This window comes from Nanorana parkeri, unplaced genomic scaffold, assembly GCF_000935625.1.
Source record: "Nanorana parkeri isolate BGI_ZX_2015 unplaced genomic scaffold, ASM93562v1 scaffold715, whole genome shotgun sequence".
NCBI classification, from domain to species: Eukaryota; Metazoa; Chordata; class Amphibia; order Anura; family Dicroglossidae; genus Nanorana; species Nanorana parkeri.
Window position 1 is genome coordinate 44,414 of NW_017306983.1, and position 21,668 is coordinate 66,081.

The window sequence follows — 21,668 nt, forward strand, 5'->3', positions numbered from 1 at the left end:
TACAAGCGATCCGCCGGCTCTATAGCCGGCGGATCGCTTGTATAGTAACTGGCATAGTAAAGCATATATAAACCCACAAACAAAAATGTATTATATTGCAGCGTACAAATTCTTAGATGTGGTGAATGTGTAAGGTTTTTTTTTTTCTTTAAATTTTCCCCTAGTAATCTGGCCTTTAACTCACTTCCTGTCTTAGGGTGACTCCACAGTATAAAGGAGCAATCGAATCACCCTTGGACAGCAGCTTTGTCACCCTGTGGAGAGGGCAGTGTTAGATACTGCCCTCTCCACAGGGATAAAGGTTTTATAAAAATGAATAAAAAGTGACCATTGTAAGCACCACTTTACTTTTAATTACAACGGCCGGGCTGTGGCTTCCCGGATGTGGGTGGGCGTTTATAAACGTCCGTGCCCATCCCCGCTGGTGCATCAGCACACGATCTCCCACTGATCTCCCTCCGGTCTCTGAATGTGTACTACATCACTTCCGCATTCAGCTCTTTGGGGGTCTCTAGGTGACATTAGGGGTCATAAAGACCCCAGATGTCTCCATGAAGGGGACCAGTCACTGTAAATTGGCTACCATATAGGGGGCTTCTTAGCCCCCCTATGTGATAGCAATAAAGTTGTGGTAAAAAAAAATTCATAAAAAATAAATAAAAATAGATTGTCACAAATTAAAAATAATGTAAACAAAAAAAAGAAATTAAGTCCCCCACATACACACGCAAACATGTATAGGGTGTGCTTAAGTGCAAAAAATGACAATTGCGCTGCACGTTACATATCACTGCGAATGTCGGAGTGAGAGCAATAATTTTAGGGCCATCAATCACTGTTAATACTAAACTGGTGAGCGGTAAAAGCTTTTAAAGCGCTGCCTATGGCCAATTTTTGGCCACCGCCCGGCTTCCCGATTGGAATGGATGCCGGCTCCATGCTCCCTCAGGCGGAGATCTACCTCTGCCCAGAAGTTCCTGTATCGGAGGCAAGTATCGGAGCATTTGGGAGAGTACAAATACTTGGTATCAGTGCCTACCTAGTTGATAGAACGGGTACTTGAATGCATTTTTAAGATTTAACTCCTGAGTTTAGTGTCACTTTAACGTCCTTGGTGACCGCGGGGAGCTGGGGAGGAGGTCGACGAACTTCCGTTCATCGATCCCCTCCCCGTTCTATGGGACCGGGAGCGATGCAGATTGCATCACTTCCGGTCCCTGGGCTGTCAGTTCTGGGCTCCTGCAGCCCAGCTATAAGCTATTGAAGTGCGATCTGCACTTCAATAGCTTATTTCCAGTGTAAAGGTGACACTGAGGGTCTTTTGGACCCCCAGCATCACCTTAAAGAGGACCTGTCACCACCATCTGCTATTACATGGGGGGGCTTGCAAGCCCCCCCATGTGATAGCAGTCAAAGTAAAGTAAAGTAAAAAAAAACAAAACAGTTTTTAAAATTAAAATCAAATAAAATAAATCAAATAATAAAAAAAAAGTTAAAAGTCCCCCGCCCCCGCGACGCCACGTAAACACGCGGCGGGTGCGCCTACGTATGAAAACGATGAACGCGCTACACATGTTGGGTATCGCCGTGCACGCCGGAGTGAGAGCAACAGTTCTAGGGCCAGTATTTTGGGGTATCTCTAAATTGATGACCTGTGGGGGCTTTTAAAGCGTCTTCTGCGGACTTTTTGGGGTACTGCAGTTTTTCGCCGTTTCACGGACGCACGCAATTTGGAAACTGGGCATGTTGGGTATCGTTTTACTCGTTGTAACCTCATCTTTTATATTTCATTTTAAAAATTGGTATTTTGTTGTGTTTTGGGGCATTTAATTACATTTATCACTAAATTTTGGGGTTTAATAAGAAGTTGTGCTAATATTGCGCAACATAAAAATTTGCAACTACCACCATTTTATTCTATAGGGTCTTGGCATTCAGAAAATATATAATGTGTGGGGGTTTTAAGTAATTTTCAGGCCTAAAATGTGGAATATAACATGGGTGCAAAAAATGAAAAAAAGGCCTCAGTCATGAAGGGGTTAATAGGAGTTCAGCAAGCATAGAATGTATTATTACAGTAGGTAGAGGTTAGGTCCACAGGGCACAGAGAAGCAATGCAGTGGAGTTTGGGTTAGATCTGGAGTGTAGTTGAAATGAGCTTCTGCCCTCTCCTCCCATTACAAGGTCAGGCCATTGTTACAATATGCCAACAACCTTGGGTCCAGTGTTTGGCCGTGATCCTTATTTAACAATTGACTATCTCTTAACCAATAGTTCAACAATGCATACACACACATAGCGAATGCTTTCTAATTTCTACTATTGTCTTTATTGTACCAACACTGCTAGTTGGAACGATGGAATTTGTTTGAGAGATACACTCTCAGAACAATACATACAGAAACTAAATGTTGTTTATCAGACAAACGAGATACATTCTAAAGCTTTGATCAAGATACTTGGTTGGTCCCTTTGTCTCTGGAGTAATGGATCACCTATTTCTGAAGACTGTATAAAAACAGACTAAACTTTGAATAAAACAGAAATATTCTCTGCACTGATCTTGGTGTCGTGTGATAATATTTCTCATGCAATTGCATTTACAAGCTTCTTATTCCCTGGAGGCCTACGCTGTCATAATACTCGCACACTGACTTCAGCTGCCTGGCTGCTGTTCGGCCGAGATTTTTGGACTGGCTTCTTCAACAAAAGCAAACTGAAAAATGTAATGTTAAATAAAAGGGTGCCAACAGGACCACACCCTGCTCAATTAAGCTGGCCATACACTGTTCTATTTTTTTTCAGCGGCTGAACAAAAAAAACTGATTCCTTCATCAACACTTAGGAGCATTTCCTTTGTATTCTGCTGCTTATCTGCCGGCTCTTTTCATTCAGAGATTTTCCAGCCGGCTTCTTCAGCTGTTGGAGAGATTTCGGTCAGAAGGGTGCCTACAGCGGCACCGACAATGTGAATTTCAGCCGGTTCCTGAAATGGAGTTTAGAAGAGAGTCCATAGTGCTGGGGCCAATGTGTGTGCTATATCCTGGTAGAGGATACAACGAATCGAGGGATGCCGGTCAGAAGGGTGCCTACAGTGGCACCCACAATGCAAATTTCAGCCGGTTCCTGAAGTGGAGTTTAGAAGAGAGTCCATAGTGCTGGGGCCAATGTGTTGTCTATATCCTGGTACAGGATACAATGAATCGAGGGATGCCTGGCGGAAGGGTGCCTACAGCGGCACCCACAATGCTAATTTCAACTGGTTCCTGAAGTGGAGTTCAGAAGAGAGTCCATAGTGCTGGTAACCAATGTGTCTGCTATATCCTGGTACAGGATACAATGAATCGAGGTATGCCGGACAGAAGGGTACCTACAGCAGCACCCACTATGCGAATTTCGGCCAGTTCCTGAAGAAACGGACAAAATTCGGATAAAGTATGTGTTAGGTCCGCGGTGTGGGCCCGAGATGATGAGGAGGACCTCCCTTGCAACCCTGTCTGATGAGCACTGGGTTGGAGACAGTGTGTGTCAGGCAGGGGGTGCACGGGTGCCGGATCAGGATACCAGGTGTCAGCAACAGGTAGTGTGCAGGCAGGATAGGCAGCCGTGCAGGATCCTAGAAGGCAAATAGAGAGGTCAGACAAGCCGGGTTGGTAACAGGCGGGCAGCGAAGTACAAGGCGGAATCCAATGGAGAGTCAAGAGGCAAGCCGGGTCAGTAGGAGGCAGGCAACAAGGTACAGAAGGGTAATCCAGGAGAATAGTCAGGGAGGAAGCCAGGTCACAGGTATCAAACAGGAGCAAGATCAACAGACGACTGGTGCTGGCTGAAAATCACACAGCAATGATCTAAAGCCCTGTGGGGCTTTAAATAGGCTGAAGGTGTGTACTGCGCGTGCGCTGCCGTGATGACGTCACCCGCGCACGCCAGTGTAATGACGTCACGCCGTGCGGGGCGGATCCCGCCGGGTCACAGGGCGTCTGCGCCTGCGCGGCCCAGTGATACTGCCGGGATGTCCCCTCCGTGTGCGTCCGCTCACACTGGCTCGTACTGGGACATTGTACGTCCCTCGGACCGGCACCCGACCTGGAGCCACTCGGACCGGGACCCGACAGTATGGCCAGCTTTATATCAGTGTATGGCCAGCTTAGCTCTTTCCTCTGAGCCCTGGACTGTTGTATTGTACATGGAGTTCAGAAGAGAGTCCATAGTGCTGGTGCCGATGTATCTGCTATACCCTGGTACAGGATGCAATGAATCCTGTGCTCCCTGCAGAGGAGAAGCCCCATCCCGGACCCCCTGTGTGGCCACAGCAATTCATTCATCAATGATGCAGATCGGCTGGTTTATTTACACAGTGCCTTTTGATCAGTTTTAACGTAACACCTTTTTTTTAAAATTGTTTTACATGTTGATTTCACAAACATCTAATATTTCTGATCTACATTACAGCTACAGATACAGTTTAACCAGTTGACATCCGCGGTGTTAAACCCCCTTCCCATCCAGATTTCTAAACAAAACTGGTCTGTGATGGCCTGCCTGCTAAAAAAAAGGTTTGAAGCAGGGTTGTCCTTTAAGGCAGAATGCTAAGAATAAAGTGATTTCAGTGGTTTCAATGGCGCTCGTTCCCTTCCAGGGTCTCACTACAAGAGGTGGGCCGGGTGTATTAATCCCTCCCAGAGGAGGAGTGCTTTGATCCATCATGTACTGGGCTGTGGTCGGGGATTTCCTCTTCTAGCTTCAGTTAACAAATGTTGTCAGTGAAAAAACTCAGCTTGCATTTTTTATTTCCACTTACTGCCGGGACAGACGCCATTACTCCTATTGTATGCTTACAGTGAACAGCCTGGAGAAGTTTCATTTCCCTGCACAGCCCATTCGCAGCCACAGAACGGAGCACCAATATTAACGAGACGGTGAAAATCGAAAGAAGATCTCTCCAACGAGCACAGCAAGGTAACCTATCCATGTAGCACATTGCTAAGGAATGACTTGGACATTCTTCTTTTTATTATATTTAATGAGACAAACGTTGTCAAAACTAAGAGATTAAATTAAATACCCCAGAACAATCCGCGGGAGCTGTGAAGAGAATTATAGTAGCCAGGGCCACCAAAAAGATATACATTCCACAGCAATCTGAAGAAATGTGAGATTCTGAGATGAACTTTTATTCCTCTTGACTTGACCATACATGTTACAATCTGATTGTACAGCCTCCTTTAGGTCAACCAGCAGCAATGTAGTGCTGGATCTCAACAGATTGCTACATGTATGGCCACCTTTATCTAAACAGCGCAGACAATTTGTATCCAATCTGTCAAGAACCAGCACTACATAGTTGCTGGTTGATTTAGAGGATGATGGCTCGCTTGTTAGTGATCACTTGTAGCTAATGCAATCACAAGTTGGATACAAATTGTCTGCACTGTTTAGATAAAAGGTGGCCATACATGCAGCAATCTGTCGAGATCCAGCACTAGTTGCTGGTTGTTCTAGAGGATGACGGCTCGTTTGGTAGTGATCACTGGTAGCTAATGCAATCACAAATTGCTACATGTGTTGCCACCTTTATCCAAACAGTGCAGGCAATTTGTATTGTCGCTACAATTGAACCATCATCCTCTAGATCAGGGGGTCTCAAACCTCCGGCCCTCCAGCTGTGGTGAAACTACAAATCCCATGATGCATCTCTCTTCGGGAGTCATGTCTGTGGCTGTGAGAATCTTGCAATGCCTCATGGGATTTGTAGTTCCACCACAGCTGGAGGGCCGGAGGTTTGAGACCCCTGCTCTAGATCAACCAGCAACTATGTCGTGCTGGATCTTGATAGACTGGATACAATTTTGGGGGGTTGTTTAGGTAAAAGTGGCTATACATGTAAAGTTTTGTGATTGCGTTAGCTACAAGCGATCTCTAACAAGCGAGCCATCATCCTTTAGATCAACCAGCAACTATGTAGTGCTGGATCTTGACAGAATGGATACACATTGTCTGGGTTGTTTAGGTACAGGTGGCCATACATGTAACGAATTTGATTACTTTAGCTCCAAGCGATCTCTAAGGCTGGGTTCACACCTGGGCGTACGGAATATGCGCGTTTGCCGCACGTTTTTACCGCGATTTACGGTCAAAGAAACGCCTGACAAACGCGCGTTTCCGAGGGCTATACGGCTGTATCCTAATGAATACGCACGGCAAATACGCCCCAAAGAAGCTCCTGTACTTCTTTGGGCGTAGGGCGTTTTACAGCGTGTTCTTACACGCTGTAAAACGCCCAGGTGGGAACCATGCCCATAGGCAATTATTGGTTTTCACATGTTGAGTGTTTTACAGCGCGTAGTAACGCACAGTAAAACGCCCAGGTGTGAACCAGGCCTAAGGCCCCATTCACCCCTAGGCGTTTTGTTGCGCGTAAATACGCACAAACCGCTCTGCACATGATTCCCATTCATTTCAATGGGCCCCATTCATCCCTAGGTGTTTTGTGGCAAGCTTTAGATCGACCAGCAACTATGTAGTGCTGGAGATCTTGACAGATTGGATACAAAGTGTCTGGGTTGTTAATGTAAAAGGTGGCCATATATGTAGAGGTTAGCAATAAGCGATTGCTAACGAGCGAGTGACCATCCATTAAAACATCAACACACAACATATCATCTGAAAATACGATCAGCTGTGCGTGTGAACGATTAAAATGATCATTTAATCAATCTGAATGATGAGTGGCCATCTGACACACATATATTTATTTGATCGATCGGAAGCGGCTTACAAAATTCTGCCATGGCCAACCAGCTAAATCAGAGTCAAAATCTATTCAGAGCTCACTAAACTGACGGAATATAGGAGGCCTTTGTTTTGTGATTTATATCCAATTCGATTGGTTAAGTTGCATAGAATGATTATATCGATACATGTGTGACCACCATTAGGATTGTACACTCAGATTGAGACGTATATGACTAGTTTATAAAAGATCACAAAGACGTCTTATACCAAAGACCTGATATAGAGAAATAGTGCCAGAAAAACCCACAGACAACATTTTTCATCAGATGATGTTTTTGCAGAATTGTTTCCATCTTAAAGTGGATGTATAGCGTCATGTCTTTCTTTTGATTTGCATAGAAAAGGGAAGGTATAAAAACCCTGCTGGTTTGTTGTTGTTGTTGGCTGAATCATATTTGGCCGATTTACTTTCACTTCTAATCTCGAGACAAAAGGGAAAGACAAAGGAAACCTATAAAAGTGGAATTCCTCTCTTATGCATTTGTCACCAGAATAGGAGTCTCCATCGGAAGACTTACCCTCACCTCTTGTTCTGGATATATGTAATTATAGGAGCGTGTTTCAGCTCATCAGATGTGAACAAAGTTTAATCATTAATACGGATTTTGTTTTGTTTTCTTAAAAGCCAAAATCCGCTTTTTGGCAAAAACAGAATCAGTAAATGTGCACACATTGATTTTCTGCATTGGTGCCTGTAACGCAATGTAACCGCGCGCAGTGACATGGAGGTGCAATGCTCCGGCTCCTGCAGACTCTTTCTCCCAGTGCCTGTTCGTACCAAGATACAAACTTCCAGTTAGAGGGTGTCACACTTTTTTTTAAAACAATTTTTGTTAAATTTATTGAAATTTCACAAGTGACATTTCATTAAGTTCTATAGGAAAACTGCAGTGTGATATGGTTGTATCACAGCGTGGCTGGCTGGATTATAAAAATAAAGTGCAGCATCCTTCAGAGTGCCCCTTACATCAGTTTTCCCCTTCAGAGTGCCCCTTACATCAGTTTTCCCCTTAAGAGTGCCCCTGTACAACAGATGTCCCCATCAGAGTGCCCCCTTACATTAGATGCCGCTACATTAGTTGCTGCAGTCGGAGTGCTCCCTTACATTAGATGCCCCCCCATCAGGGTGTCCCTTTACATTAGGTGCCCCTTTACATTGAATACCCCCATTGGAGTGCCCCTTTACATTAGTTGCCGCCATCAGAGTGCCTATTCATATTAGATGCCCCTATCAGAGTGCCCCCTTACATTATTTGCCACCATAAGAGTGTCCTTTTATATTACATGTCCCTGTCAGAGTGCTCCCTTACATAAATACAATAAAAAGGGGGGGCACTCTGATGGTGACACCCAATATAAAGGGGATCACCCTAATAGGGACAAGCACTGTAATGGGGCACACCGATAGGGACCCCCCAATAAAATAATAATAGTTATCACCATCAGGGTGCCACCTTACATTAGTTGCTCCCATGAGAGCGCCAACTTATATTGGCTGCCCCATCAGCATACCCCCTTATTTTTGTATTTAATGTAAGGGGGCACTTAGATGGCGTCAAGTAATGTAAGGGGGCACTCTGATGAGAACAACTAATAAATAAATATACCCATCAGAGTGCCCCCTTACTATGGTTGTCCGTATATGTGCATGCTTACAGGGGGCAGAGGACTAGCATGCTAGCGGTAACAGGTTCTCTTTAAGGTGACATTAGGGGTCTTTTAGTGTCTTCTGCAAAGAAGCTTCTGCAGCTGGGGAATGACAGCTGAGAAACCTGAAGTAATGCAATCAGCATCGCTTCTGGCCCCATTCAGCGGGTAAGAGATTGGTGCTTCCCACGATCCCTGCAGTCACTTGTGATGCCACTCTGGGGCCCGCAGGTGGGTCAGCGGAGCCCAGGAAGCAGGGTGGGGGTGTCGGGCAGGGTGGCCTACTACATCGGCCCCTGGAAGAGATTTGCGGCAGCTCAACCTTCAGAATCGCTTCTAGCGTAAAGCCGACAGTTGTCTTTACACATGTAAACAGAGTCCTGGCAGTTATCAGTTTAAGGGCCCTGTCGCACCATGTCCGGACCAGATCTACATGCGTTTCTGCAAACGTGGTCTGTGATGCGTTTGTGACGCGTTCCAGTGCGTTTTTTTCTTTTTAGGGGGTAATGTCATTAAGCATTTAATCTCTTCCTGCTCCATGTCATAGCTTCTGTTGCGTTCCTGTGCATTTGTGATGCGTTCGGGTGCGTTCCAGTGCAGGAAAAATGTCATATGCAGCATTTTTTTTTCTGCTCTGGAACAGACTGGGCTGGTGTGAACAGAACCCAAAAATCACATACTAATTCATTGGGATGCATTTTTGGTGCGGAAGAAAAATGTAACGTACCGCATCTGATCCGGACATGGTGTGAATGGGCCCTCAGCCAGCAAAGTATGACATTCGGTGGCAGCGAAAAGGTTAAAATGAAGGTTTAATGTTTTCCGATTTAAATATGTTCCACAATTTCCATGAGCTGTACTTAATCTTTCACATGACTGTATGTGTCGCATCTAATGAAAAGAGCCTATTATAAAAAAAGATCAGACAGCAGACACTTTCCAATTCATATTATTTCAGTGTGCACCAACACACATTTATTTCTGTGTCCTTAACAAATATGTTACATTTTCAGAAACCAAGAAGAACCGCAAACTGAACTAAATTCTGAAGGCCGAGAGAGTTATAAAATCGCACAGCGTCCACGCGTCCACCCCCCCTCCCCCCCCAGGATTACAAAAATAAGATGATAATAACAATACGGAGAAATGAGAAGGAAATTACAATTGAAGCAGAACTTGACGCTTGTTCTTTCTATACATTCCTCAATGTGTGCCCAGGAAAAGGACTGAAGGAATATGATTTCTCCCTGGACAAGGGCACTGATATCATCCATGGAAAGGTCATCACAGGAGTCATGTATTTTAACGACACGTTAACCAAAGGGAATATTATTTATGTAGAAAATCACGCAGAGAACATACTAGGATGGCGCCAACTGAAAGCTATGGGGTTACTGAACGTTACCACAAACAATATGCACGTCGTCGATGTACCCCCAGTGATTCTTGATAATGAGCCAAAGCCAGGCTATGCCAGGGAGAGATATTTAAAGAAGCACCTGATCGGTGATGCAAAAAGGGTGATAGCAAGTTGGGTGAGGAAGGGAATAATTGAGAGATGCTCTAGTGATAGTAACTCACCTGTTACCCTTACTGTAAAGAAAAATGGGAAGGTCAAAATTATATTTGATTATCATGAATTAAATGGAGCGGCATCGCCAAAGAGTACTGGATGGGAGGAGAACAGACATGAAGTGATCGCAAGTGTGCAACTGGGTACATTTTATTCTGTGTTAAAGTTGTTCTACGGAGAATGGAAGATTCCTTTAGACACAAACACCAAATACAAAACCACCTTTACCTTCCTAGGCCAACAGTATGTCTGGAACCGTCTGCCAGGAAAATTTTGTAGAACACCTGAAATACTTAGCAAAACTCTTTGCCAGATACTGGACAAACTGCCCAAAAATATCAGAAAACAGGTAGCTAATTTCAGAGATATAATGCTTATATCTGCACATACCAAGAAAGAATGCCGCCAATTCACAGACCAGCTCTGGAGCCATCTGGAGGATAATGGCTTTGAAGTGCAAGAAACAGACAATCAAATCTGCCTGCCACAAGTTGAATATTTAGGAAGAAATATATGTTCAGAGGGAATTGGACTTGGTCTAAGCTACCTAAAGAAAGTACAACAGATTAGCTCACCAGGGAGTGCCAAAGAGTTAAGGTCAATCCTTGCGACGTTAGAAGATGCAAGAAGATTCACCCCGGGATTTGGTGTTTTTGCGGCAAATTTATATAAATTACGAAAAAATAATGAGCAGAATTGGTTTTGGGACAGAATGCATGAGAAGGCACTAAATGATCTGAAAAGGCAAATATTGAAAAACAGGTTGGTAGTGCCTAGACTGTCAGAAAATGTATTCATTGTTGAAGTTTTTGTCAAAGATAATGCTTGGATGGCAGAGGTCTCCAACAGTGCCAGGAAGCCCTACCGCAGTGCAAGTGGCACATTAAAACCCCTAAAAAACCCAGAGACATTAGCAGTGAAAGAGCTGAAAGCTATGAAAGAAACCTGGGGTACCATCGAAAAGGAACTAGAAGGCAGAAATATTGTATGGGAAGTGGAATGTCCAGAAGTAGCTTCCTACAAGAAAGACCCAGAGAGTGTTAAAGTAAATAAATCCCTAGACCTCTCCTTCCTTTTTTCACGCAAACATAACATTAAAGTGGTCGATCCCAGCAGTCGGAAACCTCCAATTCAGTGGCCAGAGTACATGTGAAAACGGACTCTACTTCCTATTTCCTATTTCACAGACCGAGGGGAAAACAAAACAAAAAAAACTTAAAATGATCATTATAGCTTCAGTAGCATTTTGCCTCGTATTTTGCATTATTACCCAGATACAAGTCCATCAAGAAACAAATACATTTAGAAGAGACCCAAGAAAGTTTTAATCATGCAATGGTTCTTTAAAGTTAAACTACAGCTTTAAAAATGGATTTATACATACATTGCTCCAGACTGGCCCAATGTATAATTATATTATTATATAATTACACACACACACACACACACACACACACACACACACACATATATATAATTATCCCTGGTTATCCCTGGCAGGGCTATGGGGATCATGCAATACACGGTAGTAACTAGTAGCTGCAGCTATTACCATATATTAAAGCTTCTTCCTGGTAAAGAGTCAGCAGCTGTGCTGAGCGACTTCCCCTGTGTTGTTTAAACACAGCGGTTCGTTCGCTCGCTCAGCACAGCGGCCATTTAGAGAACGCCTAGTATTTTTTTTTTCACAGCACTGCTGGAGCTGAAATTCATATACTAGAGATGTTCAGATACCAAGTACTGTACTCGGTACCAGTACAGATACTTTTCCAGCTCCAGGACTAGACTAGAGAAAAATTCAAAAGTTAGGAGGCCGCTGTCATTTGTAAGGAGCACACGGAGCTCCCGGGATTTGTACATCTCTGTTTTAATGTACGATTTTGTTTTTATAGATATATATAAGTGATGCACCGATACCAGTTTTTTAGTACAAGTACCGATACTTGTCCAAGTACTGATACATTTTTGTTTATTGTCATGTGACAGTTTTTCTAAAACAATACAGACTAATGATTTCAGGACAGTGGTGGAGCGCCAGAACATCCCAATCATATACACATAGTGAAGGAGATACCAGTGTGGACGAAATGTCTCCTATATATGTTCAGCTTCAACTCATGACTGCAACGCTTAAAAGACAAGGACTAGCCTAATAGTAGAGACATCTGGGCCATTTTATTTGACTCAGGTTCTGGTCCTGATGTGCGTGAACTAGAAAGGAACCAGAGGAGATCGCTGGGTCCTATTAGCATGTTTATTGGAAGAGTTAGTAATGGTCCTATAAATTCAACCTGTGGCTAGGCTATGGACATTCAAATATTTATATATTTTTCACAAGCAGAAAACAAGCTTCAAAGTAAGCCATCATTGAGATGTACCTGCAGGCACCGTGGAGAAATTCATCCTCATATTTCAAAACAGACACTGAAATTCAGAGTTAGGACTTACCGGTAACTCTATTTCACAGCTCATTTACCCTTGTCCCTCTTGCAGCAGATACTTGACAGACTGCCAGCCTATTAATGGAAACAATGATGTCTGAACATTATTGTTTCCATTAATAGGCTGGCAGTCCGTCAAGTTGGTCTCTGAAGACCAACTTCAGAGGCGTCGCTGTGATCTTTGAAGATGAACTGTTCCACTGTGCGTGCAGCTACCGAGGTCAATTTGAATCTCATTTGTTTGATATTAGGAATATATAAATACTTGAATTTCTATAGCCTGGCCAATGGTTGCCTTTAATAAATGTATGTGAATACAAAAAGTTATCAAAGAGTAACAAAGATACAATTACATTTGATGAGGCCTATTAATTAAATATCAAATAATTATCTGAATCCGATATCCATATCCTTTATGGCATTTGTTTCCTCTGAAATCATGTGATTTATAACAATACCTTTTCCTCTTAACATGCTCTACCTTCTCTCTTTTGTATGCAATAAAACACATCTGCTTCATGCTCAGACCAATTTGTGATGATGTTGTATACACTCCGGGGATGGCGTATGTTACCAGCGTAAGCTCAGGAAGCTGGCAGAGCAGCAATTGTCAGACTTCAAGAAACCTCCCACCCATAAGCTCCAAATGTCCCAAAGTCATCTTCAGACTGGGGAAGGGTTAGAATCTCTGTTAAAATTATTAAAAACCTGCCTGGTCTCCATAAAAAAAAGAAAAATTACCTTCACTTCCCGTTCTGCAAACTTTTTCAGACAGGAAGTGAGGGGATCTCTCCAACAACAATGCTGTAGATATATAAATCCTTTTCTTTAGCAGACTTGGGTTAGGAATTTAAACCAAATCAGATTTTAATTTCTATGTCTGTCCTTGTTGCAGATTTTCCCCTCACTTCCTGTCTGGCGAAACTGTTGTTAGAAAGACAGGAAGTGAGGGTAAATCTCTGTAACGGAGCACTGGATAGCAGTAAAAACCTGACAGGGGTTTTAATGATTTCATACTCTATCCAAAACTAGAAACAAAGCTTGAAGATTTTTTATAAGCATGCTTGGATATTTATAAGATTAAAGTGACACTAAACTCAGAAGTTACGTTTTAAAAATGCATTAAAGTACCTTAAAGCGACACAAAACCATCAGCTTTTTTCTCCTTGTACACATCTACACAATTAACATTCTCCAAAGGCACAATTATTTATGTTTTATAATAAAGTCTTTTTATTTTAATCCCTTTAGAAAGTCTGCTGTGCACGCTCCGGTGGCTCTTCTCTCCCCACGCACTTCCTGTCACTTAGTAAGAGCCGTGCACATTGATTCTGGGCACATGCACATCTTTCTTTGCCTACATGTCCCATGAGGCCGAGAGGAATCATCTCTCGCTGCACACAGCTGCCTCCTCCCTCTCCAAAATAAACACACTGCGACAGTTTCAAAATTGTAATCACCTCTGCAATGCTCAGAATTATCAAAACTACTGACAAACATCCAAGTTTTCAACAATCTACATAGAAAAACAACTTTATTTGAAATGTAGGAGCTGTATCCTCTGTGACCAGATTCAGCATGTGAGCAGAGACTCAGAAGATAGTATGAGGCTGGTGACCGCTCACATGCTGAATCTCCTCTCCTCTCCTCACACTCCGTCCTTGGTAAGCCAGGAGAGAAATCAAAAGATCATATATTGGTGTGGGAGAGCTGAAGAAATCCCAGCTCCTTGCAGAATCTAGAGAGGAGGATCTGTGGGCGGAGACTGAGAAGACACGCCCCCAGCCTGTTGTAATCCTTCACATGAACCAGCACAGCGGGTGGCTACTTTTCAGCTCCCATAGGGACCATGGGGAAGAAAAGCCACCCTCTTGCAGGAAGTTGTAGCTCTAAATGCTTTGGAGCATTTAGAGCGGAGTGACAACAAAAAAAAAATGCACGCAGTCCTTTATTATATATATAATAGAAGTTCTTTTATTATTTCATTTCTGGGTTTAGTGTCGCTTTAACTATTCACAAAAATGTATCTTATTTGTGTATCACTCGGCTGTAGAGTCTCAAATCATCTCTGAATTGGTGCTGACACTGTCCTTCCTTCTGGAGGGTGGCTACTTTTGTTCCCCGTGGTCCCTGTGTGTGTTATAAAGTAGCCACCGCTCCAAGCTCACTTCTGTGATGGACTACAATCTCAATACAAATTAGTAAACTAAACATGAGATTGTACTCCATCACGGCAGTGAGCTTGGAGCAAGGCCTTAAGGTACTTGAATGCATTTTTGAGATTTAACTCCTGAGTTCTGTATCGCTTTAGGCATTAAGATTCTACAGCCCAGTTTTGACTGGTTCTCTTTAAAAACACAGATTGCACAAACAACAGTGCAGTATTTCAAGCACTGTATATGAGGTTTGACTTATACTGCATGTTTAATGGTCAGGTTTACCTTTCTGAGTATTAACAATTACTAAATGCTTGCTTGGCTAAGAACACACACCCGTGTTTGATGATCAGGTTATTTTTCCAGCTTTCCTTTACTAAAAAGAATAGACTATGCCAGAGTTTGGGTGGCTTAAACCCTAATGAACATTTTTAGCCAATCTGGCTTAATCCACAAGATTAAATCACTTAAATTTGGTTTATCAATGTTGAAATATGTCAAAAGCAGTGAGTGTTGAAACTTCCCTGAGCAGCTTTATACATTCCAATGCTATCCATGAACTTGTTCCTAGTCTCATTATACTGCAACACCAAAGCTGACCACTAGAGGGATCACCGACACCAAATTTCCAGCATTTTGTGCTGCACAGTGATGATGAATTTTGCATACAAGTGCAAAAAAATATTGCTTACAGTTCCCCAGAGGACCACTGAGCATGTGTCATCTGGATTGTAAGTACAACTTCTTTAATATCCGTTCATGTTCTGTATCCCATCAATTTCATTTTTGCCCCTAGCTTAATTTCTACCATATTGCAGATGAAAGAACAAAATCATTTCTAGTTTGTTTATGAATTCGCCGAACACACAATTTACCAGCATTTTCTGATCAGGCACAATTACAGATAATTCCCAAAGACTAATTAGCAGGAAATTAAATCCGGAGGCTTTACTATTATTAAAAGAAGGATTAACTGTGTCCTGGGAGAAGATGTGACAAAAAAATATAATGCAGGAGTTAAAAATCAGGGGGGAAAGGGTGGATTCAAGAACTGTGAGCAGAACACATGACCCTGCGTGGCATCATGTGACCCCCGCCCCCCAACCAAGCAGTCATTAAGTCTTTCTAGGAAGACAAAGGGACACGTGCTTGTGGTCCGTCCCTGTGTCGGATGCTGTTACTATGGAAACCAGGATGAACAAGCCGGAGAGATAACAAGCCAAGCAAGGCACGGGAAATCCCAAATCGAGTTTACACCCTTAGTCAGAACATGCATACATAAACCATAATCTGTTTATATGAATTTTACTACAACACAGCTCTGCCTGAACTGTATTACCGGCACATACAGCATACACATTAGTCCTGCTATGGACAGAAATCAGATTTCGCCGTGTCTTTAATATGGACCCAACCACAGTGCTCAAATATATGTAAGGGTTAGGGGAAAAAACAGGAAACACAGAACCGCTCGATAAATCTGAAGCATACAAATGTAGGGCCCCGTCACACAATTCTGCCAGCACAATTCAACCTGCACTTTATTTAATGGAAGTCGTTCCATCGCTAGGAAAAGCCTTAAATATTCTTAACTGCTAGTGATGGAGTCACATTTCACTAGTCCGTGCAGCAGCAAAGCGGCACCATGAAAAGGAGATGAGTTGACTTTTTTTGCTGGTGAGGCCTCATTAACGACAGGATCACCAATGAGCAGGAGTCCTTAACCTTTTTAAGACTACAGACCCCCAGTGGATTGGCCAAACGTTTCCCACACCCCCCTCGCCAGACTGTCGAAAACACCATCATTAGTCCTATTATTACCAAAAGATATCAACAGACTGGTTATACCTCATATATGGATAACAGAACATCTGAAAGAAAACAATTTTCATTTATATCAAAAAAAGGCCGACCGCAATTATACAAACCTAGCTACAACTAGTGAGATATTTTTGGAGAAAACATAGAATGATGGTAGAGTTAATGACAATGTTATTCAAATATCAACTGACTATTTTTTTTTAAACGATAAATTCAGAGATCCTGTCCCATACCCCCATCATTTGGTTACCATACCCCTATGAAGAATGGATACTCCCACTAAAGAACTTACGCTATAGGCCTTTAAATGGCAGTAGAAAGCCGTCACAGATTAAATGATATTAAAGTCAAAGGGTTTTGAAGCTATTTGAAATGCTTTATCAGCATGGATGAACTGAACAAATCAATAAAATCCAGGAGAAACCATTTATAGGCTAATTCAACAGATATGAAAATGTGTAATTTTTTTTTTACTAAACCTTAACTGCATATTAGAGGCCCTCAAAGGTGCAGACAATGTAGTCTTTTGATTACAGTTCTCTTTAGAGATGAAGTTCTCTTTAGAGCGACCCAGTAAGTAAAGGTGCCCATACACTGCACGATTCTCGTACGAGAATCGCGGGAAATCCCACGATCGTACGAGAATCGTACAGTGTATGGAAGGCATGCGACATGAGTGATTTCCACTCATCTCATAGTTCTAAGCCGACCTGTGACAATGAGACTGTCACAGGTCGGCTCAGTAGATCGGGAGGTGAGGGAACACATACCGGGTTCCCTCACCTCTCGATCCTGTCACGGCTCTCTACCGTGACAGGGGGAGGGGCTGGATTCCCCTCTCCCCGCTCCGATCTGCCAGCGCTGACTGGCGGAACGGACGGGGGAGGGGGCGGGTACAGCTGGCTCTGCCTCTAGATAGGCAGAGCCAGCTGTCACTCACGCAGCTGGGCGGATCCCGTCATCTAAGTCGGGATCCGCTCCAGGTGCGGCGTCTCAGTATACCGCGAGCTGTAGCTCGCGGTATACTGAGCTTAAGAGTTAAGTGCTGTTTTTTCCAGGGAGCTAAAAATAACAGATATACTCATCCCGACTTGCTCCTAGACCGATCCCTTCAGCCTCGCTTCCCCTCCACTCCAGCGGTCTAAGGTCCTGTAAGTCATCACATGCTACACAGTATATAGAACATGAGAACGCCGGGGGACATACCATCGCAGTGAGGACTGGGGCTGAAGGCAAGTATAAGATCTAGTCTGCAGCACTCAGAGGGTGAGGACAACTTAATACTGGACAAAAATATATAAAAAACAAACTTTCTTTTAGATTTCAGTAGAGTAGGGAATGGATGAAACCTGCCATTTTTTTTATTCTTGCCCATTTGTGTCCTGTTAGGAAGATTATTATTATTATTATTGTTATACAGGATTTATATAGCGCCAACAGTTTGCTCAGCGCTTTACCATATAAGGAAGACATTACAATTACAATACAATTCAAGACAAGATGGGAAGGAGGGCCCTGCCCCTGAGGGCTTACAGTCTAAAAGATTTCCCCTTGCTTCCAGTCTCAGATACACAAGAGGAAGCAAGCTGAAAGTGTCTCCAACACTGAAAGGCCCACTTGAATGTCACTAGAACAGGTGTCCCCATTAGATGATTTCCCCTCATCTCCTGTTCAGATGACAGCCGTACAATTTTGGATCTCCCATCACAATTCTGGGTTTCCCATCACTTTCTTTTCTGGTCACAATGGTCATCAGGCCAAATAGAGAGGGGAAGCCTCCCCAGAATGGGCACAGACAGAAATGAGAAAAAAAAAGGTTTCAACTCTTCCCTATGCTATGCAAAAAGTAAAAAAGAAAACCAATGTTTGGCTGTATATATACTTGAAGGCAGCAGGACATAAAACACAAGGAATCCACAAAGCACTCCAGATTTTTATTTTTGGGTTATTCTGCACTTCTAAATATGGTTTTTAACTAAGACGTAAAGTTGCACTTCAAACCAATTACAAAAACCAACAGACTCATCACATTTTCCTTCATTATTTATCAGCCCGGCAGCCTATGTTGCTCATATGCATGCATTTTGGCACAGTCTTAACACACAAACAAGTTAGCCCGTAGCAAACAAAACTAACGTTTAATCCGTGTATGCAGATTAATACGCCTACAAGGAACTCTTCACTTTAAACTGAATGTGAACTCTGCTGTCTGAGGGACTGATCTGCATATACTCGGATGAGGCTTGTTTATTTTTCTGATGTCCGTAATGTATTTTGCATATCATTTTAGTAAATCTGTGGTCTTCGGGGGATCCTGTCATTACCATACAGAGAGGGGAAGCTTGTTTTGATTCTCCCGTCAGGAAACCTCACTAGCTTATAATGAGTTTTTGTGTCCGAGGGTCACTATGGTAACGCGTAGTAATGTGGTCACTCTATAATACACCAGAGGCCCGGATCTATTCAGACCAGGCCTAATCTGCATTCAGCAAGAAGAAACAGATTTTGGTGCCAAGTTTCTCTTTTTTTTTTTGTTCATGAAACATATATGAGCTTGGCTTGTGATGTATAATACAAAGTCGAATGTATGAGGAGTGATCTTACGGAGGTAAAGTGCTCGGGACATGTAGACAGCTCTTGCTATCCGTCTTGTGTTTGATGTTTGCCATGCGGGTATACGAATCCCCATCTCTGCCAATCTAAAGGCTAAACGGGGTGTCTGATCTGACGGGGAGTTTCATGTGAGCTGCCAGATGGAGCTTTTCCAAAGTAAACTTTATTAAAATGTTTGTGTGCTGGACGTGCTGATACGTGCATAATTATATTAGAAAGCAGATTTTTTTTGCGAGCCTGGGCAAGTCAACAGGTCCACTTTATTTCCTTCACTCCCCCTAGCACCAATCCTTTACAGATAATGGGAGCAAGGCAGACCACCCTGTGTAAGCAACAAGTCACTCAAGTAGTTTTGCAAGGCTATGGGCTTATCCCAGGTAGAAGCTCTGGTGCTTGGTTAATGGCACACGGAGTCACATGCTCTTCCACATCCGGAAGTACCAAATGTTTTCTTTGATCTTAGCAGATGAATAAAGCATCAGGGGAGCACAGAAAAGGGTAGTGCTTCTAGGGAGGGAGGCACCAAAGCAAGCCCTACATGGAAAAAGCTAACCTATACGCAGCCAAAGCATATCTAATTGCAGCCCTGCAAAATATATTGTCTGCACTTCTCCGCACATTGGTGCAAAGTCACCTGCCAGAATGCAGCTGGAGAGTCTCCAAACGGAGTACACATTTATTTGGCTTAGAGCTTCACAACATCCCTCCCATCATCTCACAATTCAAGGTGGTGAATCTCTTGAGGTGTTAAGTCGCTTTGAAGCAGCATACTTCACCCAAGGCCACACAGTAAATGGCCCCTACGTGTGCTAGAGTCCTCCGAGGACTTCCTACGTCTTCTAAAAGGGGTAGGAAGAAGAGTATGGCTGCATAAAAACAACGCATCCAGCAACGTCCAGCCTTGTGTTCCTCCTCTGCCACCTTGCCTGCCTTAGCCTCAGACCAGGCTGAGGCTGCACTGGATACTGTACGGCAGGTTGCTGTGGAGAGGTCTCTAGCTTCTACTCTGTCTCAAGGACCGGACAGTGGAGACCATCCTAGATGCCATAGAGATCTGCAAGGTGACTTTAACAGCTAAGAGGGATTAGGTATGTGGGTTATGCCAAGGGGGTGAGGGGAAACTCTAAAGGACAACTTAATTAGAAGGGAAGTTGTCCTTTAAAGCACATGCATCACCCCCCTTTCCCCAACTAATGTTTATTATTGACATATGGTATTTGCATATTCTTTGGCATGCTCCCTTTGTTACAGCTCTCAGGCCTGGTGACTGCTCAGGGGAAGTAGGAGACATGCCAGGAGTTCCCCCATACTCTGAAGTACCGGGATTGTAACTGGATAGCAGAAGGGGTAGAAAACATCATTAAAAGGAGAACTATGAGGTGAGTGCTTTTCACTCACCTCATAGTTCTAGCTGACCTGTGACAATGAAACTGTCACAGGTCGGCTCAGTAGATCGAGAGGTCTACTGAGTTTGTGTCCTCCCGTTACCCTGAGAACTATGGGGAAAAGCGTTAACCCCATAGTTCTCCTTTAAGAGAAAGTTTGGGGTCTCCAGCACCGAGCGGGGAGGTGGATTTAGACATTTTTATACTTATTTTGAACAGGTTTTGTTAATAAGTGATCGACCTGTGCTTCAGACACCTGTGAAGTAACAAGCAGCCCTGTCCTTGCATTCAAACTGGATTACAGTGTCAAATATTGAACCTACCACTTGGGCATTCCTTCTCATCCATGCTGTTTTCACAGTCCTTCTCGCCATCACACTTCCATGTTTTCGGGATACACTTACTGCTGGATTCTCCACAGCTGAACTTCTCAGGAGCGCACACCTGCTTCACTGAAAGAATAAAAAGCAATTAGTTGTGCAATTATATCAATACTGCCATCTCTTACCGTTGGATATAATAACTTATTGCAGTGCAACACATGATCTGACTGCACATTTTCCTTTAGCATTACCAACAAATATACAGTGTGCGTGTCCTTCTGACCAGATATAAACTGAATGGGTTGTTTAGCTAGGCCCTCACACTTTATAGCTTGCTAAATCTAAAGGAGACCGTACAATGATTATACCACCAGTCTTTAAAGTGACATTAAACCCTCAGATTTTTTAACATAAAACAATACTGTAATGTGTGCCTTACTGTAATCCATGGTTGTTTCCCTTCTCTTTGCTGCTCTTCCTTTTAAATCTGTATCTGTTCTCATGCTCTGCAGAACTTCTGTTTTGCAGCAGACTGCCTTGTCTCAGGAATGGATACACGGTGTCTGTGTATACGTTTGTAACCTGAGCCAGCACTACAGGAAGAGGCCCTGAGCTGAAAAGGGAAGTTCTCCCCAAGCATGAGAAGACATGAGGATTTAAAAAGAGCAGCAAAGAGAAGGGAAACAACCATGGATTACAGTAAGGCACACATTACAGTATTGGTTTATGTTAAAAAATCTGAGGGTTTAATGTCACTTTAACTTATGCCACCATCTTGATTCACAAGCAGACAGATGTTCACTGCCAATACCCGTCACTGTGTGCAAATAACCCTCTCTAAAGGTAGAACGGACCTCTAAATAAATGCCATTTTTGCAAGGTTGGCCAATGCCCTGTGTACCGATACGCAGCTT

At 43.2% G+C, this 21,668-nt stretch overlaps 1 protein-coding gene across 1 annotated transcript in view; it reads right to left on the reverse strand.

The window, feature by feature from the left end:
• The window catches only part of LRP8 (LDL receptor related protein 8), a 181,257-nt gene that overhangs the window by 34,959 nt on the left and 124,630 nt on the right, over positions 1-21,668 (reverse strand). Inside the window, exon 3 of the mRNA XM_018563976.1 lies at positions 20,755-20,883. Within this exon, the coding sequence (XP_018419478.1) occupies positions 20,755-20,883 (129 nt within the window). The remainder of the gene's footprint in view (positions 1-20,754; positions 20,884-21,668) is intronic.